Source organism: Diadema setosum, chromosome 9 (genome assembly GCF_964275005.1).
Source record: "Diadema setosum chromosome 9, eeDiaSeto1, whole genome shotgun sequence".
Lineage (NCBI taxonomy): Eukaryota > Metazoa > Echinodermata > Echinoidea > Diadematoida > Diadematidae > Diadema > Diadema setosum.
In genome coordinates, this window is record NC_092693.1 from 17,801,225 (window position 1) to 17,823,003 (window position 21,779).

General features: G+C 38.0%; 1 protein-coding gene across 1 annotated transcript; it reads right to left on the reverse strand.

The window, feature by feature from the left end:
• Positions 1-5,293: 5,293 nt before the first annotated feature.
• LOC140232992 (ankyrin and armadillo repeat-containing protein-like) lies at positions 5,294-21,306 on the reverse strand. The gene is made up of 8 exons (XM_072313097.1): positions 21,232-21,306; positions 15,818-17,451; positions 14,982-15,226; positions 13,601-13,757; positions 11,951-12,098; positions 11,350-11,469; positions 10,395-10,465; positions 5,294-6,022 (listed from the first exon to the last, which is right to left on the reverse strand). Exons 2-8 carry the CDS (start codon positions 17,397-17,399, stop codon positions 5,721-5,723), a joined length of 2,625 nt encoding a protein of 874 aa, XP_072169198.1. The 5' UTR covers positions 17,400-17,451; positions 21,232-21,306; the 3' UTR covers positions 5,294-5,720.
• Between the last annotated feature and the right edge of the window lie 473 nt (positions 21,307-21,779).

Sequence of the window (21,779 nt, forward strand, 5' to 3'; positions counted from 1 at the left end):
CTGAATGCCCTTCTCATTCTCACCCATGTTGTGGTAAAACATCAGTACAGAAATTACACATGTATACAATATTTCATAGTGTGCCCATCTTTGGTTTATGCTGTTAGTAGAATGTAGGCCTATGTGCTCATGTGTCTGTGTTGAAACAATGTGTGTGTGTGTGTGTGTGTGTGTGTGTGTGTGTATGTGTATATTGTATAATAACTGTGGATCCAGCTGTAGGGAGACATTGTGTAGATAAGCAATGTCGGCTGTAAAGCATGCAATTGAATGGGATATAATACCGTATGTCCCCAAAAAAATTACAACAGGACCCTCCGCAATGATAACTTAAAAAATAGTGAATACATTGTAAATCCAAATACAATTTCAGGGTATGAAGCTACATGTATATCTCATGGCCCACATCTTACAGAAAACCCCATCCGATTTGCTTCAGTGGTCAAAGAGAAATGAGGAATTTTGTAGAGCATGTCGGGGAATCTCTTCCCTCCAAGTTCTGTCTATTGTGTTCACTCGCAAGAGCATTGAAGTGCTAAACGCGGAAGAATCAGACTTCTGACATGCTTTACAACAATCCACATTTCTCTATGACCGCTTAACCAAATTGAATGGGGTTTTCTGCAATATAGAGCTATGATGTTATATTTTAAGACCCTAAAGTAGCATTTAGTCAGTTTAATCATACATGTATTGGGTGTTATCAATGCGAAAATCTGTTGTTGTTTTTTTTTTTTGGACATACTGTACATTGTATAAATGTAGATGAAAACATTAAGGAGACCATATTAGGTCAGTATGAGCATATAATATCTCTCTAAAGCTGGATCCTTAGTTACATACAGTATGATAATACTGGTCCAGGACATTTATTTTGCTCCTGTGACAATTGCAGCTATGAAATATCTGCACGCTAAGCCACACAAAGTCTACCCACAAACATTAATCCTAATACTAACCCCAAGTCCCTTAAGAAAATAAGAGCATAGCAATTGTAGCAGAAGCAATTGATGTCATGTCATAACACTGGCTGTATATATGGGTCGCGATATATATATATAAGATTAAAAAACTGGAACAAAAGTTTATGCTGTATTCACCAACAGTTTATTTCTGCACACAAATTTTCGAGCGATTCGCTCTTTCTCAAGTCTTGATACTGGAAGAAGAATAACAATTGTTATTGAGAGATTATTGTTCTCTCAGTATCAACACTTGAGAAAGAGCGAATCACACAAAGATTTGTGTGCAGAAATAAACTGTTGGTGAATACAGCATGAACTTTGTTCCAGTTTTGCTTATCTTATCGTGCCAGCACGTGGACAACCTACTCAATATATATATAGATAGATATGTATGTGTGTATATTATATATGGGCTGCGATGTGACAAAAGGGCCCTTAGCACTGATGCACACACGTCATAAAATGGTGCCACAAAAAAGGGCAAAACATGCCTTTTTTAAATATTGGATATCATAATTGCGCATTTACAAGTGGAATTTCAGAAAATGGTTTGCATATCTGAATACGTCAGAGTTCATTCTACTATGTACCAGTGAAAATTCAATTTTGGTATTTTATATCCTGAGGCCCCTTTTCTTGCAGCATGGCTCATGTATATTTATTTACTCATTTATTTATGTAATTACATGTATTAAAAACAAGTAGCATCATTCTAATTCACAATAGGATAGAGATTGGATGCAATGAAAACCCAAGGAGAAAGTCTGCATTCCAGATTTTCATTCTTGGGCCTTAACAGAGGCCCATCACCCAAAATTTGGAATAGGAACACCAACAAATGGCAAAGGGAATCATGACTCTGCAGAAATATTTATTTTGTTATTAGAGATACATATGAAAATACATGTTAATTTCACTCATGATATGTACATCTCAATACATGCAAACCTATCTTTTCCTAGAAATTTCAAAATGACACAAGTTTATCTTCTAAAAAAAAAAACCTAAAAACTAAAAAATCAAGCATAAATCTGCCTTAAACATTACTCTCACAGAAATTCTATGGCAAACAGCATTTCAACCTTTCCACGCACAAGACACACTTCAATATTGAAATGGTAAATTAGTGAGAGGACGAGAGACTTAGTAAGAATACATGTAATGATAATGCTTTTGATGAACAATATAATAATTGCTCGAAAATCAGAATTATAATCATAATAATACTATTTAAATATAGTACTAGTAACGATGATACAAGTCATGTAATGATTATCTAATTTTGGCAGTACAGTTTCAAGCTGACAGGGTTGAAAATCTTAAATCTCACTTATTCAACATGATAATATCTTTAAGCAGCACAATACGTAAAAAGAGCTGTCTACGAGTAAGCACACTGCATGCAACGTCTGATGGAAAAAAACAAAACATGAGTACAGTATTTTGCACCACTTTACAGAGGAAGAAATTTCAATTTTAATAGTTTGTTCCACTTCAAACAGTAAATGTTCATGTAAAGTTAGGAATTTTTCAAAAATTTCTTCCTTATGCATATTATTGCAATGAATCACATACGAATATTGCTTCCATTGGGTGTACATGTGTGCACATCAGAATCCCTCCATAATATTTACATTAAATTGGGAGACACATTAATGTTACGTTTCATGAACCTGTTTGTTTTTGTAAAGGTACATAGGTATGATGTGTGCTGCAATTCTGCATAACACTAATCCTGGTTAAAAAAACAACAACAAAAGCAGTGGATGCTGCGGTGAATGTTGGCCAGTTGACTGGTGAAGGACTCTTTCACAAACATGTACAGAATTTAATCTGGAATTAAAAGCTGTAGAATACAATATAAGCAATGCATGCTTAATGAGTTTAAGACCAGGTCAAAAACTCATCTTCTGAAAAATGCTACTTAGGTTTCAACTATGCAAGTCATGACTACTATTTTGTAGTGGGCAGCAGAGTACATGAATATCATTATAGTAACTGCACAATATACATGTCCTTTATCATTATTATCTTTTTTTTTATTTATTTATTTTTTATTATTATTATTATTATTATTATCATTATTATTATTATTATTATTATTATTATTATTATTATTACTATCATTATTATTATCATTATTATTATTATTATTATTATTATTATTATTATTATTATTATTATCATTATTATTATTATCATTATTATTATTATCATTATTATTATTATTATTATTATTATTATTATTATTATTATTATTATTATTATTATTATTATCATTATCATTATTATTATTATTATTATTATTATTATTATTATTATCACCATCATCATCATTATTATCATTATTATTATTATTGGTTTGTTAGAACTTATGTTATTTTTGTATTAAATATACAAAATTAAGTGTATTCCATATATGACCTGTGGATCAATACAACTGTAATTATGTTGGGAATCTTTTGAGGTTTCACAACAAAAGGCTTTCTCTTTTGATCAAGACGAGGCAAAACATAAAAAAAAAACACTCTGAAAACCTGCAACAGGATGACTGCAATCTCACAACTTCCTGGGTACACCAAGAGTATTGGAGTATGTGACATGCGCCAGAAATGATATACAGGAGTGAACATGATTTACTCTTCTTCTAATCCATGAACCTTTCAGTCAATTATGGCCATCCATAATCAGTGTAAAAGACACAAAAATACAATGATTCCTATTCTCTCTCAATCTCTCTCTCTCTCTCTCTCTCTCTCTGCTCTTGTTGATTTATTTCTTTATGTTTTTCTTCTCTTTGGCTAATTTTGTATATATATCAAAAGCTTTGGTGTTATTGCTTCTACATATACTACATTGGACATCTTATGCTTTCTCATGATTATCAAATGCAAACATAAAATTTATTTGTGCGACAGCAGGTGAAGGTAAAGCACTGTTATCTACAGCTGCAAAGGTTAGAATATACATCCTCAGCATTCACTACAAACACACTGATACGCATTAAATCCATCTTTCATTAAAATGATAGGTTTCTGAATAAGCAGCTTTTGAATAAGCAGCTTCATTAAAAACAGAGGAACTTGTCAAGAGTACATTTGTAGCAGCCAATATCACTACATTTTCATGGAATGTTGGTCTTCTCAGTACTTTTATGTCACCACTGTGATTCAAGCAAGTAACATTGCAATTGAAGTCAAATTTATAGTGATAGTGTTAAGTGTAAAGATAGATTTACTCTAAATCCTGGAATATTTCACCATGACATCGTGGAGATTTTAGCAAATTTCACCCTCAACTGATGCATAACGAATATATATATAACAACGCACAGATGTTTTTGCATAAATCAGATCTCGGGCATGGACACTTTTCTATCTGCAAAATTATGAATGCACAACATTAACTGATACTGGCCAACTTGACATTAAATGATTTTACTTTAACTGTCCCTGACCTGTTTCTCCTCATTAACATACTCTTTTTTTTTTTCTATGTTAACATGATTTATGGGGGAAAGGTCTACCAGATGGTCGGGAAGTGGGACGATATACGTTAAGTGGGGATCTCAAATTCATCACAGTCAGGCACCTTTGCACGCATGATCTCTGCTTGTAATAAACAACCTCCCTTACGAAACAATGCTGGCACCTAACAGTGAAGCCCAATTCTGACATGACATTTACGCATTTGAACAGAATACCCGCTACAACACACTCTGTCATTGGTTCCCATGAAGCCAATTCCTTTGTGTTGTTGTTGTTTGTTTGTTTTTTTTTTCTGCTCGTTGCTATTGGTCTAACAAAACACCCGACATGATGAACAAAATAGCCTGAGCCCAAGAGCCTCTTTATACTGAGCATCCATTGCATAGCAATGTCAAAATATGCATTCTCAAAAGAATGTGAACCTTGCTTGGGGGAGAATGTTGTAGCTCAGGGGATAAGCTAGACCATGTGCTCTGAATTACAGAGGTCCCTGGTTCAAATCCACTGATGGTAGCAGTACAGCCTTTAGGCAAGGTATTTCATCTTCATTGTCTTGTCATTCCGAGGGGACCAAAGCCACATGGCCCACAGATGCTTTTGTTTTGAAGACGTTTGACAGTTTCTCTAGTGGCCACATAAGAAATGTCCCAACGTCACTCAGCCTTAGTGAGGGATAATACTGTGTGCTTGGTTTCAAGGTTTGTTCTTCATACCACTCCACATGAAGGGTGTAAACTTTCCTGATGGACATAATATATTCTTTCTTTATACTCATTACTGAAATCTGTTCATGTGTATCTCACACACATACACAAACACAAACAAACACACACGCACACATGCCCATGCACAGAAATGCCCCTATTATTGCTTCATCACACATACCCTTTAATTCCTTTGTCCACAAGACATAAATAGATTGTATGTTCACAGGGGGATATAATAGGCACTACACAGATGTATTTTGTGACATTGTTTTTCAAAATCAACACTGTTTCAGCTGTTGTTCTCTGTATACCTAGAGCATGAATTCCAGCAAAGCTATAAACACAATGCATAAACTGGACAGTACCTGCAGTGAATACAGGTACAGATATGCTGCTGATAAGCTTGTATAAAGTATACACAGCCTAAGAAGACTGCACAGCATTCACCTAGTGGGAGAAACAAACGAAATGAAGCAATCAAAAACACATCTCATTGCTAAACAGCTGGGCCACTTCCGGCATCCCTTTTACGCGGTACACCACACCACACTAATACTGCATCAGGTGATGGCAACATCCCTGGATGACATCCTACTTCTGGCGGTGGAGGGCTGGCTCCACTGGCGGCGCTGCCCGCTGGTGTTCGTTGACGCCGCCCGCTGCCCACTCTCTGCAGAGAAGTCGCCCGTGGTGCCGCCGAGTGCGGTGCCCGCAAAGGCCACGCTGCCGGGATTGTTGGTGGCCGTCTCCGTGATGACGGTGGCATCATCAAGAAAGTTGGAACTCAATGGGTTCGTGGGTGAACTTGGTTGGTGACTCAGGCCAGTCAGCTCCCCAGAGCTCAGTATCGTGAACCGACGCCCTGCAAGATTGAGCACACACACACACACACAAAACAAAGGTTAGATACATAACATATTTAGAGATCACTACTCAGTCTCTCAGTAGGTCACTTTTTTAGCAGGGGCGGATCCAGGAATTCTGTAAATTCTGCTACTAATATTTCTGGTGCCACTTCCGGGTTTCATCTTCTTGTTTTTTTTCTTTTTATTTCTTTTTTTTAATGAAAAATAAAGGGGGGGGGGGGCCTGCGCTGGCTGCACCCCCCTCTGGATCCGCCACTGTTTTTAGTGCATTCAAAGTTTCTGATTGTTTCTTCCTGCACACCTAAAAATGAGTCATTCATTTCACTTGTTCCTGGTTATAACATTTAAAGGGATGGCTAGTAACTGATCAGTGGGAATGCTGGGGGATGATTGTTCCAATTCTTGTGGAATTCATTTAAGAGTACATTATATATCTGTTGTTGTGTGAAAATTATTTGCTTCAGAATGGTCTCATATTCAAGTAATGTGCAGTTTAATGCCCCATCACTGTACAGGCATGCTAACCTGGAAACATTAAACTGCACATTACTTGAATATGAGACCATTCTGAAGCAAATAATTTTAACACAACAATAGATATATATTGTACTCTTTAATGGATCCTACAAGGATTGGAACAATCATCCCCCAGCATTCCCACCGATTCCCACTGATCAGTTACTAGCCATCCCCTTTAAAGGACATGTTCACCTTAATATGCATGTGGATAGAAAGAATGCAGCAATATTAGTAGAGACACATCAGTGAAAGTTTGAGGAACATCTGACACTCTGTTCAAAAGTTATGAATTTTTGAAGTTTCAGTGCCAAAGACTTTTTCTGCTTGTGATGTCAAACGCAAAGAACAATACAAAGAAAATATATGAATATTCACTTTTCTTCCACTTTAAACGAGCACTTCACTTGGTTCTTTTAGAAGGCATGGATGGGGAATGATATTACCCTTAACATATGTCAGTTACAAGTTGAGGGAATGTGTACTTTTTTCAAAAAATGACATTTTGTGGAATTCTCTTTATATTTTCTTTATATCATTCTATGCATGTGACATCACAAACTGCAGTATACTTCTCATCCAGTAATGACTGTGCAGAAACTCATAACTTTTGAAGGGATTATCTGATTTTCCACAAACTTTTGATAATGTGAAAAATCTGGAATACCACATAGGTCATATGCCTCAACATAAAACAGCATTACCTTCTACCAAGAACCACAAAGGCACTGGTTCCTGTTCAGCATTATTGATGTTGATACAACTCTGCCTCTACAATGATGTGTCTAGAGCTGCAACACTAATTCAAAGATGTGATTACAAGTCTATGTAATACCTTTGTATGAAATTATACATATTCAAGATGAGATATTAGCCATTACGAGAACTATATAGCGATCTATTAACACACCTAGCTATATCACTGACTAATCTGACAATTTGCTGCACTTTCTACCAAGTGATTTCTACAATATATGAGGCTTCCTAAAATACAGAGCATCTTCTTTTTAAATCTACTCAAAACTAAAGACGTAACATACTACGGACTTGTGAAGTATGAATTCCCACCAAACTCCCACCCCCCCCCCACACACACACCTTGTTTAGCCCCGTGTTTGCATTTTACGTATGTACTTATCACACTCATTATCTGCGTGGAACTGAGCATCTAACAATACACTCAGTGACAGAATGTCACTGACAGATATTGGCAATATCAAGTTAGTTAAAAGTTATGACTGTTGAAACGATTGTTTATCAGCCGACATGATGTCAAACAGATAACAGAGCCGTTTGCCTTTTGGCTTCTGTGTGCATAGTAATCCTTCAAAACTGTGATATTAAAATGGGGCAACCAAGATAGCATATGATTTTTTTGTCCCCCCCCCCCCCCCCCCGATTTTTTTTTTCTACAGAGGGAGGAGCAGAAAAGAGTCCTATGCCACCAAATACTAAGCTGATCCATTTTGCGCATGTATCACTTCATAAAAATACATGTTAATATCCACACAAAAATATCTTGCACAACACTTGTAAAACAAAGGGTGATTATCAAGCATGGACTGTAATTCTTCTTATGTGCTTGTAAACCAGAGAAAACAGATGATACAATGTACCTTCTATTTGTTATCGTTGTTGTTGTTGTTCTGAATGATAATGTCTATGTGCACCTCTCGTGACCCGTAAAATGTTACAACTGGTGATGTTAAAATTGTTACTGTCGTAACATAATGTGCTTTAGTAGTGAATGGTGGAAATGAGTCAGTCCGTGTGCAGCAGCAATAACACAACCCAACTACAATGAAAAAACAAACAAACAACATTGTGGTCATGGATCGCTCTCTGCTAAAATGTAAAAATCAGAGTTATTGAAAAAAAAAATATAAAAAAAAACCAAGCAAGCAAATAAACAAACAGGCATATATGCCTATTCAGGTCTTTTAAATCATTTCCAAGCATTTGTGTAGACACTGGCTAAGCAACCTGTGAGTGTATTTTTTCAAAGAAAAGCTGATGGGGGGTGTTGGAGGGAGGAGGACATTTTTTTATGTTGTTTTTGTTAACACATTATTCCTCTGTCGCATGTTCTTCAAACACAACATCACCAAAAAGAGCACTTATTAAGAAATATTGCACAGTGAGCAGACAAATAAGAAACTTCCCGCTTGATGATGATTGGGTGCATGGATCAATATACCTTTCCCTTCTAACACACCTGACACCTGGGGCCCGTTTCATAAAACTTGTCATCAGTGACAAGTTGTCATAGATGTGACAAGCTACTGCAATCCTTGTATCTGATTGGCTGAGAGCAAATTTGCCATAGAAATGTGGCAGTTGTCACTGATAACAAGTTTTATGAAAAGGGCCCCTGAAAGGGGTCATCACACTTTTTTTTTTCTTTTTTAAACAAATCAAATGCATGGCAAAGACAGACAGGATATTCAAATTGTTAAAAGTCAGTATCACACTCATCTGCTAAAAAAGAGACCAGAAAAAAACAAACAGACAAAAAAACAAGAAACAAGAAAAACAAGAAAAACCCAAAGCACACAAACAAACAGGTGATATAAAATAATGGAATCAATAAAGAGGAAATAGATATGTCAAAGAGTATGATTTAAGAGGTATTCAGAAAAAAGAGGGAGACTTACCCATCAAGAGCTATGCATGCAACAGGAGTTAGACAGGGGTACAGGAATACATTATTCATAATGAAGAGTTAGTGCAGATTTGTAATAATAATAATAATCATAAAAATAATAACAATAACAATAATAATAATAATAATAATAATAATAATAATAATAATAATAATAATAATATATATTCTTCTGACATTCTAATGCCCTTTACCTAGAGGGACAGTTTATCATTGAAATGCATTTCTATTCAACACATTCAGTACGACTCACTAAACGAAAGACATTAATAGCATCTTATTCATGAAAGACATTGCAGTATTTTGGAATAATATAATTTCCTACGAGTTAAAGAGCAGATAGATATCTCATATTTTTAGTGGCATATCTAAATGAAACATATTGGTACAAATGTCAGCGCTTGTCCTAACAGGTATGGACGCAGTCACACTGATTATGTTTGAAGCATGCACTGTATTTGTGGGAGAGTGTTAAGTTTAAAACTTTTAACTGATCATGAAATCTGTTAATAACTGCAAGAGCAAAAGGATATTTCAAAACAGGCACATCTTATTACATGCCTTTGATTTCCAGAATATTTCTGATGAAAATACTAAGAAGCAAGTTATTTCACCTGCTTCACTCATTTTTTTTTTTCTTCTACTTTCAAAGATTTCAACATGCAAGAAGTAGTTACTGCCAAGTCAGGGAAACCTCAATTGCTTTTCCAAACATGTATCAAGGATCCAAGAAGTATATTTGATAATAGCAGTTAACTGACTGTTCTGCCTCAATGGTCAAAGGTCATATTGCGGTATTAGTTGTTGCAAAGTTAAGAAAGCCTCAGAAAATAAAGATGCAAAAGCATGCAAACAGGTGTTGGAGAAAACCTTTGTGAAATATGTAGATATGCTTGATTTTTTTTTTCTTTAATGTACCATAATGTTTGCTCCTTCTAAAAGGATAAGGATGGTTTAGGTACTGGTTTAAAGGTAAGGTATTCAAAGGATGGTTTAGGTACAGGTTTAAAAGTTCTCATATCACATCCACAACAAAGTATTGCCTGTGACAGTGTCAAGCTATATACAGTTCTTAAATTCACATCTGATTAGAATGAAATCTAAACATCTTAACTATCACAGGTAAATGTACTGCTTTGCATGTCATACGAGAACTTTTATGCCAAAGGTTGTTGCAGCACTGAGCTTACCATTTGGATTTTTGACATTGTTCAGGAAAGGGATGGCCTTCTTGCCAACCAGACACGGCTTCAGGGAGGTGCTGCACATGTAAAACAACAAGAATTGAACAAAGCAAACAGTTCATCATAGGGTACATTTCATTGCAGGAGCATGAATAAAGACCATTGCTGTGATGCTGTACACATCGTGGTCAAGAGCTCATCATGTGAGAAACACTAATGAAAACCTAAAGCTGCATTGTAGCCTTTACAATACATGAAAAATCATTCTTCGTCAAGATTTGTCTCGACACGTCATAATAAAATTCCCTTCCAATTGACAAGGAGATCGAGTGAATTCATTTGGAAGAAAAATGTGGAATGAAGGTAAGCCAGTTATCAATAAATTAGTTTCAGACGTGAAAGTTATCTTCATTTTCTCTCAGTAGAGGAAACGATCGGTCTTCTTTTCTTTCAGAGAAGAACCCAGATCAAATAATTCAAAATCTTTAAAACTGAAAGGAAATTTAGAACAAAAGATAGATCTGTCTTCTTCTCTGAAAGAAAAGAAGACCAATTTTTTCCCTACTCTGCTTATCTTAATATGTTTTTTTGAAACTATGCATGGGAAAATCAAATCGGTCTTCACGGATCAATCATGGATAGGAATATTGCAGGTAAAAATGATAGCTGTAAAAATATGATCATGTTTGTCTACCTTTCCAGTACCTACTGTGTAAGCTATTAATTTCGTGAGGGTTTAATTTTCGCAAATTTTGGGAATCACTGTTGGACTGCCAATTTAACAACATGCGAGAATGTCACCTTGCGCTAGGGTAATAGTGCCCTTACAGCACGTATCAATTCGTGAAAAATTCGCAAAAATGTCTGTGATCTCCTCATACGCAAAAATATCTGTATGTGAAAATAACAGCTTATACAGTATATCCACATTTGAAATGCCATGGGCATATGCCACACTCACTCTATGGGAGGGAGACCAATGTGTTGGTAGTGTTTCCAGGCTTCGAGGAAGGCTGGAGACAGCCGGTAGTTCTGGGTGTAGTATCGAAGCACCTTGAAGAGATATGGGTCTTGCCTGCACCTGTGAACGTACAGTGTAGATATTAGAAGAGATGTGCACACTGATGACATCAGTCATGTTCCAAGAAATTTTTGGTGTCTGGTGACACAAGGGTAAAGTTGTTTCTTACATTACATAGAGTTGTTCTCACATCATTCTGGACACAAGACATAAATCACATACACATGGAGAAAAAAAAATGGGACAAAAATCCTCCAATTTGATGTCTCTGGATTCAATATGTTCTCATACATTTTGATAACTGCACAGAATTCTCTCCTCTGGGCTACATTTCATCTTCAATTTCAAATGAGAGTGATTACATACAAACAAACTGTCTGGTATTCTGTTAAACATTCCTGTAACATCTCTTGACTGAAATTAAGGCTATGAGTGTGCAGGGAAAAGAGCACTTTGAAATTCTCAAAAAATGCACCGAAATCTGTAATTCTGGAATTGCTTGCTGTGATATTTGTCAAGAGCCATGCTTGCTTTGACCTACTTGTTCAGAAGCTGCCTCTCTGCCTTGTGGTTGTAGCTGAGGTAGCCCAGAGCTATGGCTGCTGATCCCCGGACTTGTTCATTTTCTGCCAGCATCATTTGACACAGGATGTCCACAGACCTAATGGACACCACTGCTGCCGGAACACCTAGAAGCATCAACACGAGCAAGTTTGTTGCAAGAAAATGAAATTCGAGAGCATTCTACAGGAGAGTGGGGGGGGGGGGGGGGGGGAACAAAAGCTTTGTTGTCTATACCAACTGCCAGCAACACTGTCAATCGTGTGTGTACTTTGCTCATACACTCTTCTTGTCAAGAACATGTGATGTTTGCATCATTTACTTGACACAAACAGGCTAAACAATGGCAGACACATAAATCTATAATGCACAATGCACAGCATTGATTTGTAAGTGTGACCCACAAGGTCAATCCTTATACTTACATGTTTCCAGTGTGTGGTAGCAACACATGGTAGTCTTGAGCAATCTGCACTTTTCTCCATCCACTTATTACACTTTGATATGATAGTACATATTTTGGTTCTCTATGTAACATGATGTGAACATAAACCACACAAACGTAGCGCTAGATGTACAATAGAGCAGTGATAAACTAGATCCTTCCATTTGAGGAAAATTTGGACAATACCCTGACTATTCAGAACACATTTGTAGTTTAAACTGATCTTTAATGTATGCAGTAATGCTACATTTTTACTTACATGTAAACGTTGTGAGTGCTTCCTTAGAGCGGATTCTACTTCTACCTTCTGAATGTTACACAAGACTACTCTGTTACTCTCAGCCATGTTTCACCTGTAAAAAATTTCTATAATAACACAACTGAAACATGCATTCCCCTCTCTGTATGACCATTTCAGGTTTTTACTGTCTCTTTGCATCTAGGAGAAATTATATCTTGCTGGTTTAGGCATAACTGTGGTCAACTTGTATCTATATTTTCATTCTTTCTTTCTTCTCTCTATATTTCTTTCTTCTTTATTATTTTCAAAAAGCTATGGGGCAGTGTTGGTGAATTTCAGTTTTTAATATAAAAGATATGGAAAATACTCCCAAGTAAAGCAATTAACAGACCCTTTAAGAGAGAATGAAGTATGCATTTTCATGAACTACAGGATGGCTAGGTCAGATATATTTATCATATCATTCAATTAATTATTAAGAGCATTAGAGAGGCAATAAGTAAATGCCAGATGACAATACCACAGAGCTAACTGTCTAAGCCTCCTCATTTTGCATGAAGGCATTCAAGTAAAGACATTAAAACAAATGAAGAAATGGGATATCAAAATCAAATGTGGCAGTCATTGCCCTCCGGAGATGTTGTCAAACTTTGTTCTTGGCATTCCTGGATGTCTGGTTCTAAAAAAGTCAAATATGTGGTGGTGGGGGTTATGTGTTTTGTTTTGTTTTTCTCTCTCTGTTTCTAAGCCCCATTTTGTAAAGCACCTCAAATTGCAATAAATATGATCACTACACCAGCTGTTGTTCAACAACCAATCACCTGGGATCCTGTAATTCATTGCTAAGGCATCTGCATCAATGTAAGTTAGGATGAAGGCAAACTTATCAAATGAAATGGGATCTTGAAGCCTTAACATTTTGAACTACTTTTTTTCCCTTTTACCTGCTCTAGTGTGTGCAAGTCTGGCCAGACAGCCAGCCGTAAGAGCCAGGATGATGGGGTTCTGAGACTGCTCCAATAGGTCCACAAGGAGCTTAATGCCAATGGCCGACGTCGTGGCCTGGTCCTCGTCTGGGATGATGCGGGCCAAGATAACCACCTGGGATGCAGAGGGGGGTAATGTCAAACGAGGTCATTCAATAAATGCAAAGAAAAGAAAGAATATCATGGGTAAATGGGTTAGAGAATTCTTGCAATCTGGGTCCTGTTTCAAAAATCTTGTTATCAGTAACAACTGCCAAATTTCTATGACAAATGTGCTCTCAGCCAATCAGATGCAAGGATTACAATAGTTTATAACAACTATCATAACTTTTTATTGATAAAGAGTTTTACGAAATGGGGCCCAAATTCGTCAATTGCCCAGTAAAGATTTCACATTGACTGCATGCATATTTTCCTTTTAGTCAAGCCATTTACCATATTTGACCCATTCTATAAAACAGATGACTCATAGGTTTCTTTTTCGAGAGTTGGTAGGAATTGTGTACACACAACACCTGTGTTACTATCCAAACCTGCTCAGTTACACCTCATGGCTTCAAGCAATGAAGAGGCACTTAGTGAACACAATTCCTGACCCACTCAACCTGCAAGTCAGTTGTATACCAATGAGAGTACACCATCTAGATGACATGCCTACAGTAAAGATAATTGTAACAATAAATCCACATTCTTGGAAGGCCAGGGAGTGTGCAGCTGTGAGATGGTCACTATGTACTTGTACATGCAAAAGACTTTGGATATGGCTTCAGCATTGATAAAACAAGTTTGCAGAGTAGCTGTACATTACTGTGAAACAAAACATCCTGTACTGTTAGTCGGACCCTGTGGAATATCAAGTCAAGAAATGATTCAATCTAAGAGCTGTAACAGTATTTAGCTCAGACTACAGCCTCCAAAGTGATATGCCCATAACATATACACCTTAGTTGTAAAGTAAAAACAACAACAAAATCTGCACTTTAACATGCTCTGAAAAATTGTACACTAAAATCACAATAATACTCCCTTTCAGTGAAAGGTTACAGTCAATATTTGTTCCAATTGAAAAGCCTTTTTAAGTTTCTTAAACATTCCAGTTATGAGAATTTTATGTTGGTTTACGTATACATCAAATTATAACCTGTGCACAGTGACACTTTATCATTTCTATAAAACACAAGCTTCACTGTACAGGTTATTAATAGCATGGATATTCTTATCAATCTTAAATTTCTAAGATGTTAAAAATAAGTTAGAATTACCCGCAAGTGTGGGATGCAGAATCTGGCAATTGCCCTACACATTACATCTCGAGTCAAAGAGAGTGATCATCATGTACCTGAAATGCTGCGTTGCAGCGGAAGAACTCATCACTGGACTCCAGGAACGGCACGAAGGAGTGGTAGCGGATTCCCCCAGACTCCGCAATCTCCCGCTGCTGAGCCACGTTGTTGTAGGCAAAGGCCGCCAGGGCGCTACCAGCCAGGAGCCGAACGAGTTTGTCGCCAGAGTGGAGGCGCCTCAGGATGTGGATGTAGTCAAAGTCCCCATTCTCGCTGATGTCAGTCATCACCTCAGGGTTTCCTATTCAAGGAGAAAGTGATTGTTTGGCAAGAAAATATGATGAGTTTGAATGCAACAACAGATAAATGCCATTTTCAAAGTTTTTTATGAAAGGTCATAATTAAACAGAGAAAAATTAATTCTCTCAATGATACTACAATCATTACATACAAGAAATAATCTTGAAGATACCATCACAATTATCATACATATTTTAATCATTTTCTGTGTTTTTTGGCAGCTTCATAACAAAAACACACACCGACACATATGCACAGTAAGGAGTGACACAGAAATACTTCTGTAAATTGAATACATTCAATCACTTTCAACTGTGCCTCTGTTGGGACACAAAAAGCCTGCTGCATATGACTCTGTAATAAACTTTCATGCATAGGACATCCGAGTTGAATTCTACCATGAAAATTTATTGGAATTTGGTGTCAAGATACCAAAGGCTAGAGAGTTCCAGTTTAAAAAACAAAACACAATTTGTGTACTCTACCCTCCAAAAATTTCAGATAGAAATTACTTGGGTGGGAAAAGGCTTTTATAGTTCAAACAGACCATCATACCAATGGTCTAATTTGGACATAGGCAAATATCACTCACCAACACTGCAATATCCCAATGTAAGGGCAGACTCTACTTTGACCAGCTCATTTCTGGAGTGCACCATGAGTGCGACGAGGTAGCGTATGCCTCTTGCCCCAAGAATGGTGTTTTGGTTCTTTGTGTGCGGGATGAAGCCGATACCGATGCACAGGTGCCGCAAGGCCCTGATCGTGCTGAGGACTATGTGCTCCTTGGGCGATCGCAGAAGTCTCACCAGCGGCTGCACACCATTAGCATTGGCAATGGTGTCCTGCTTGTTGAGGGGTCCTTGGGCCAACACGGCCAGGCCTTCTGCCCCAATGTAGTGGAGAATGTCATTTTCAGCCTGAGCATTGAGGAAGTCGATGAGGAGATTCACGCCGATCATGCCTGCCATGGAACGCCGCTCGTCCACGTCCTCGCCGGCGAGCGCCCACAGAGCGCTGGCGGTACAGACGTGGACGTTTGGGGCCCCACTTCGCTTCAAGAGCTGCATGATGGGGATAACCCCACCTTCCTCCAAGATGGTCTTCTGTGTGTGAGGGTTGTCCTGGGCCAACATGTGTATGGCAGTGATCGCACTCAGCTGGATATCACTATGCCTCATATTGGCGAGTGAAATCAATGCCGATGCTCCTCCTTCATCTACAAATAGGTCTTGGTTGTTCGTGTCTTGCCTGACAATGTTGCTCACCGCTCTCGTCAGAGCGAGGAGCAGAGCCTTTGAGGTTCGATTCTCAAATAGTCCGACCACCGATGTTATTGCCCCTGATGATGTTCCTATGGTCTGCTGATATTCATGGTTAGCGTTTGCAATCAAAGCAAGTGTTTCAGTTACTTGAACAAGAATATCTATATCGTTACTTGTCTGCCACAACTTGACAAGTATAGGAATTGCCCCATGCGAGAACATCTGCACTATGAACTCTTTAACTGATGCTAAGTGGCATAGAACACAGGCTGACGCATACACTATTTCCCTATCTTTGCCAGACAGCATCTTCAGCGTGGTTGGGATACCATCAGCTTTCACAATCTGCTCTTTCACGATCATGGCTTCTATGATATTGAGGAGGATGGTGAACGTGTACAACTTGGCCTTGTCAGAAATCATGGAGTTGAATATCTTCACCATGATGGGCACGGCGTTGACTTGGACAAGGGGCTCCCAGTTGGGATTCAGTCCCTGGTCTACTGGCTTGGTCAGAAGCACAAGCATCTTCCCTGCTGCCTCGGCTTCATCGTCAGAGTGCGACGACAGGAGCTTCACCATCTTGGGCCACACGGGCAAGTCCTTGTGGTCATGCTTGATAAAGAAGTGCAGGATGTCAATGTACTGCTTGAGGGCAGCAATCTCAACGGGGCCCTGGTTCTCGTGATTCTGGTAGCGGAGGTCGGCACCGAGTCTCACCAGACATTCCACCGTGTCCAGCTTCCCACTTTCCACTGCCAGCAACAGCGGGGTCATGAGGCGCTCATCATTAGTTGGGAATTCCAGCTGGTCCTCGCTGGCCCCGACAAACTTTTCAATGGACTTGATGTAGCCATGGTGAGCGGCATGGTGGATGTGGCTCCAGCCATTCTCGTCCAGGTCATTCATAATGGCCCGCTCCTTCGCAAACTCGTCCTTCTCGGCGTCTTGCCTGGTTGATCTGCAAATATATCACACAAGAAACAATGATGGCCACACTATCCTCAAACAATGATGGTCACACTATCCTCAGATTAAAATGATTAAGCTCTGATCTTAAATCAGTCTTTTCAGAGAGCAGATTAAAAAAAAAAAAAACCCTCAATGTCCTTGAAAGTGCTCCTTGCACACAATATCTACAACAAACAGAAAGACACCTCAAAGGTAGGTGGAGAACATGTTTAATCCTGTATTCCTATATTAAAAACTTAATGGCTAAATTCAAAGAATCAAAACATATTTCAAAGTGAGTGGCTTTGAAAGAAATTAGGCCAGTTCTTGTTCACTGCATTTTAATCAGAATCATAAGAGTTTTGTAGACTAAGGAAATAAATGTCAATGAATATAGCCTACCATACTGAAGCATTCAGAGATATTTGTCAGTGTGAAAATCCTACTTCTCCAATAATACACTGAAAGTTTCTCAAAAAGAAAATCATTTTACTACAGGGAATAACTATCTACAAAGTGTAATTACATGCATCTGCACAATACTGCTTGAAAAAAAAAATCAAAATTGGGGTTATTGTATCAAATGTTCTCAAGACACTTTATAATTCACATCTTCTCTATGCCATACTACACAAAATCAAAGCAAAACCAAAATAGTACAGTACCAGTTTTCAATGGCACACACCAGCAATTCACAACAATCCAATTGGAAAATCAGCAAATTAACAACGCAATCACAAACTTATTTGTGGGTGTATTGGAGGAGTAATGAAATGTGCAATTTACCACAATGACTGATGTCAACATTTCAAATCCTGAAAACAAGGTACCCTTAGGCACATTAATTCACACTTCTAAAACAAATTCACCATCAGTGCAAAGTTCCCCATGAATTTGACCCAGATACAGCTGATTGCCATGTTACCCCACAATCAGTTTGCTATACTACGGGTAATCTTTCCCATTTGGACTTCTGCAACACTCCTGCTACAGCAATATCACCACTGAAAGATTAATGATACCAATAATTATGTTGAAATGTAATATCAATGAAGCTGAATTAATTCCAAATGGGCAGGACAACACACTGATCTGAAAGCATCACTGCATGTATCTACCTTTTAATACATGGCTTTGTTACTCTCAAAGGCCAGGACCATCTTCACTACATCCAAAGGGTTAGCATGCATGGCCTTCTAAAAGTTTTTTACATCCCATTTAGATTCCCCTTTTGTAACCCGGAGAACCTTTGGAAGGAGATGGCAGACATAAACGAGTGGTAGAACTGAGGTAAACCATCTGGGACGAGAGAAACCCCCATTTAGAGTTCCTGGTCATCTGGCATGAAGTCAGCATTCATATGATTTTAGGAAACCAGCTGCCATACGTTTCTCCTTGAGAGACAGGCAGTTACCCAAAGTATGTGCCGTGATTACACCATGACCGTTTAGAGTCTGCGGTAAACACAGCACAACCTCTCGAGGTTACTTCAGACTTGAGCTAGGCTGTCTAGCATGACATTTACCTCAGACTCGTCCACACTCACTCCAGACTCGTGCTTTGTGCCATGTGCATTAGATTCCCAGGCGTCTGAGATAAACATGGCACAGCCTCCGGAGGTTGTGCTGTGTTTTGGGGGACTCTAAACCGACAATCAGTTATATAAAAAATAAAAAAATGAATAAAAAAAAACACTGGTGGTGCATGGTGCAGAACTTACACTGTACCAGCAGGAATGAAAATCTTTCTTCCCTTTCATACAAAGTAGCTTGATGCAGAAAACGTGTCTTCCCAATAAAACCACACAGATTTTTTTCAATGTGCATGATCATCAGTTGATATAAAAATTAAGTTAATGCCATATGCTAAAAATTACTGCCAAGAAAGGAAAAATGCCCTAAAACAAGCAGGAAAAAAAAAAAAGAAGAAGAAGCATTTGTGCATGTAAAAAGGAATGTTAAAAGCCTTCGCAACCCAGGCTACAAAATACAAGAGTGAAAGTGATGTGGGATATGACTGCATATATGCCATATATATTGCGGTGCTTTTAGCATCATGAGAAATTCTGCGAGTCAACACATTGTAAAGAAAACAATATGCCAAAATACTTCCTCCCAGAACGCACAAATGCACTATCATCTTAAAGGTGGGAAATCACTTACTTTGAATCTTGAAAAGTACTTTAAAGATATATCTCATTTTATTGATTGTTTTTTTTTCACTGCAATTTTGGCAATACAATAAGAAAATGTCCCTATAGCAAAATAAAATGCTTAGTAAACTTTTCGTTTCTGCAAGATTTATTACTTGGTTGAATATCTCAGATATCACGAGATTCATCTGTCCAGAATGAAAAAAAACAAACAAACAAACAAACAAACACTGCATAGTTTTGTTTGTAGTGATGTTAATGTAACACATCACTTATAGTAATACATTAAATGCTTGTGGTTGAACTTCGATGTTTTCATGTGTTTCGTATTCTAATCCATAAAGTTGTAGCACTTAGCTAATTCTAAGTTAGGCAGACCAGATGCCGCACAAAGCACAGCGCGACTTCTGTACAGCGACAGGGCTGTGTATAGTTAATTTTAAGCATAAAAGAACCAGTCATTTTTCACACACAAGCACATGAACATGTACACAAACCAATATTATGTTGCATCGCATAGCACAGCATAAAGACTTGGCCACGATGCCACTGACAGCCAAACTACATTCTTATTAATCATGAATGATGCAGCATATTTTATCACATCAGAGTTAGCTGTGCTCATGACATCAGTTGCAATCAAACACACAACCTCTTGAGAAACAAAATACTTACGAGGCATACATCTTGGCACTTTCTGTAGAGAGATACAAGTCAACTCTAAATTCAAACACAGAGCAAATTGATTACAACATATGAGTGTCTTTGCAGCAATAATTCTACAGTTACGCATCAGTTTCTCTATTCTCTTGATCCAAGTTGGAACAGGAGTGGATAAACTTTGTTATAAAATCATCATGGTTTGCGTACAAGTCCAGGGTATCCAACAGTGCAAAACTGGCTAAAGCCATCCAACCCACAAGATGACCATAGATCTACATATAACTGTGGAGGATTTAGCATTAACAGTTACAATTCGTTGATCTCTCTTGTATGAATGTTGTTGTGCACCATCATGGACTGCTTCAGAAATTTGACATGGCAAAGTAGACTCTAAATCATCGCTAGATTAACCGTAGAACAGCTCAAGGTAAACACTTGTGATTTGATTTTGCTAAGCAGGTGTCACTCGTCTGCCGGGTAGCTGGTTCCAAAGCACATGCATTATAAACAACACTTGGTCCTGTCAAGCAGTCAAAATCAGTTGGTTACTGCCACCACTGGGTAAGCACACGACGTGGGTCAATCCAGAATTTGACTTCTAGAAAAGGTCCAAGGATGTAGGACATGGATACGAAAGTACATTAACGCCCACATTATAAGTTCCGATGTAATTGAACTGCAGCAGAACTTAATCTCCTTTTTATTCCGAACATGTTCCAGTAAAACTAAACCATGCCCATGGCACCGTTCACAATTAACCTAAATAATGCACTGCCACTGAGTTACAATGACAGATCAGATAGATGCTAGACTGTCGTGTCGACAGTAAACACTCCTATTTCACACTCCATTCTCGTTCGCCACTCATACATGCAACTTTCAAAAAGAATGCAGCCAACCTAGACTCGAAATTCAATGATTCAGGATTCAAACAAAAGAGAAGCATTTCTAAGGCCTTTTTGCATCAATGCTCACCGGATCAATTTCTAGCCCTCATGAATGAAAGCATATTTGATTCCCCATGGTCTTGGATCCAAAGATCAATACATCTTCCCCGAGATCGTCTACAACTTAGGTGTCTTAGCGGCGCCTACCCTACCCCCACGTCGCTCGTCGCTAGAGCTTCGCTTCGTACGTACTGACTGCATATTATGTAGGCCTACCGAAGTTGTCGCTACTGCTGTACGTAGTAGCATAATATGCATGCATGTTGTGTGATGTGGTACTTTGGCCCATTCAGTGCCGCGGGGGCTCCCTTGCAGCTCTTGCAATCAATTACAATATACGATTGAAAAAAAAAAATAATCAATAAGTAATTTAATTTTCAATTAATATCCTTAGTAAAAATAATAAAATAAAAAATACCTAAAAAATAAAGATATTATTTATGATAAAAATATACTTATATGATTTCTAACTAGTAAAAATATATATAATTGTTATTACTTATAAAATTGGCAACATTGTCGTGCGCTCTCTGTGCGTGTGGTTGCTGAGGCAACGTCCGTAGTGAGATAGGGGGA

Bases quoted from the DNA above. Each gene is read 5' to 3' on its own strand.
- LOC140232992 (XM_072313097.1), bottom strand. From the start codon at position 17,399: ATGAATGACCTGGACGAGAATGGCTGGAGCCACATCCACCATGCCGCT. The intron at 12,099-13,600 runs GTAAAAGGGAAA...TGATGCTTCTAG, and splicing joins ACTTGCACACACTAGAGCAG to GTGTTCCGGCAGCAGTGGTG. The intron at 11,470-11,950 runs GTAGGTCAAAGC...GTACGTTCACAG, and splicing joins GAGAGGCAGCTTCTGAACAA to GTGCAGGCAAGACCCATATC.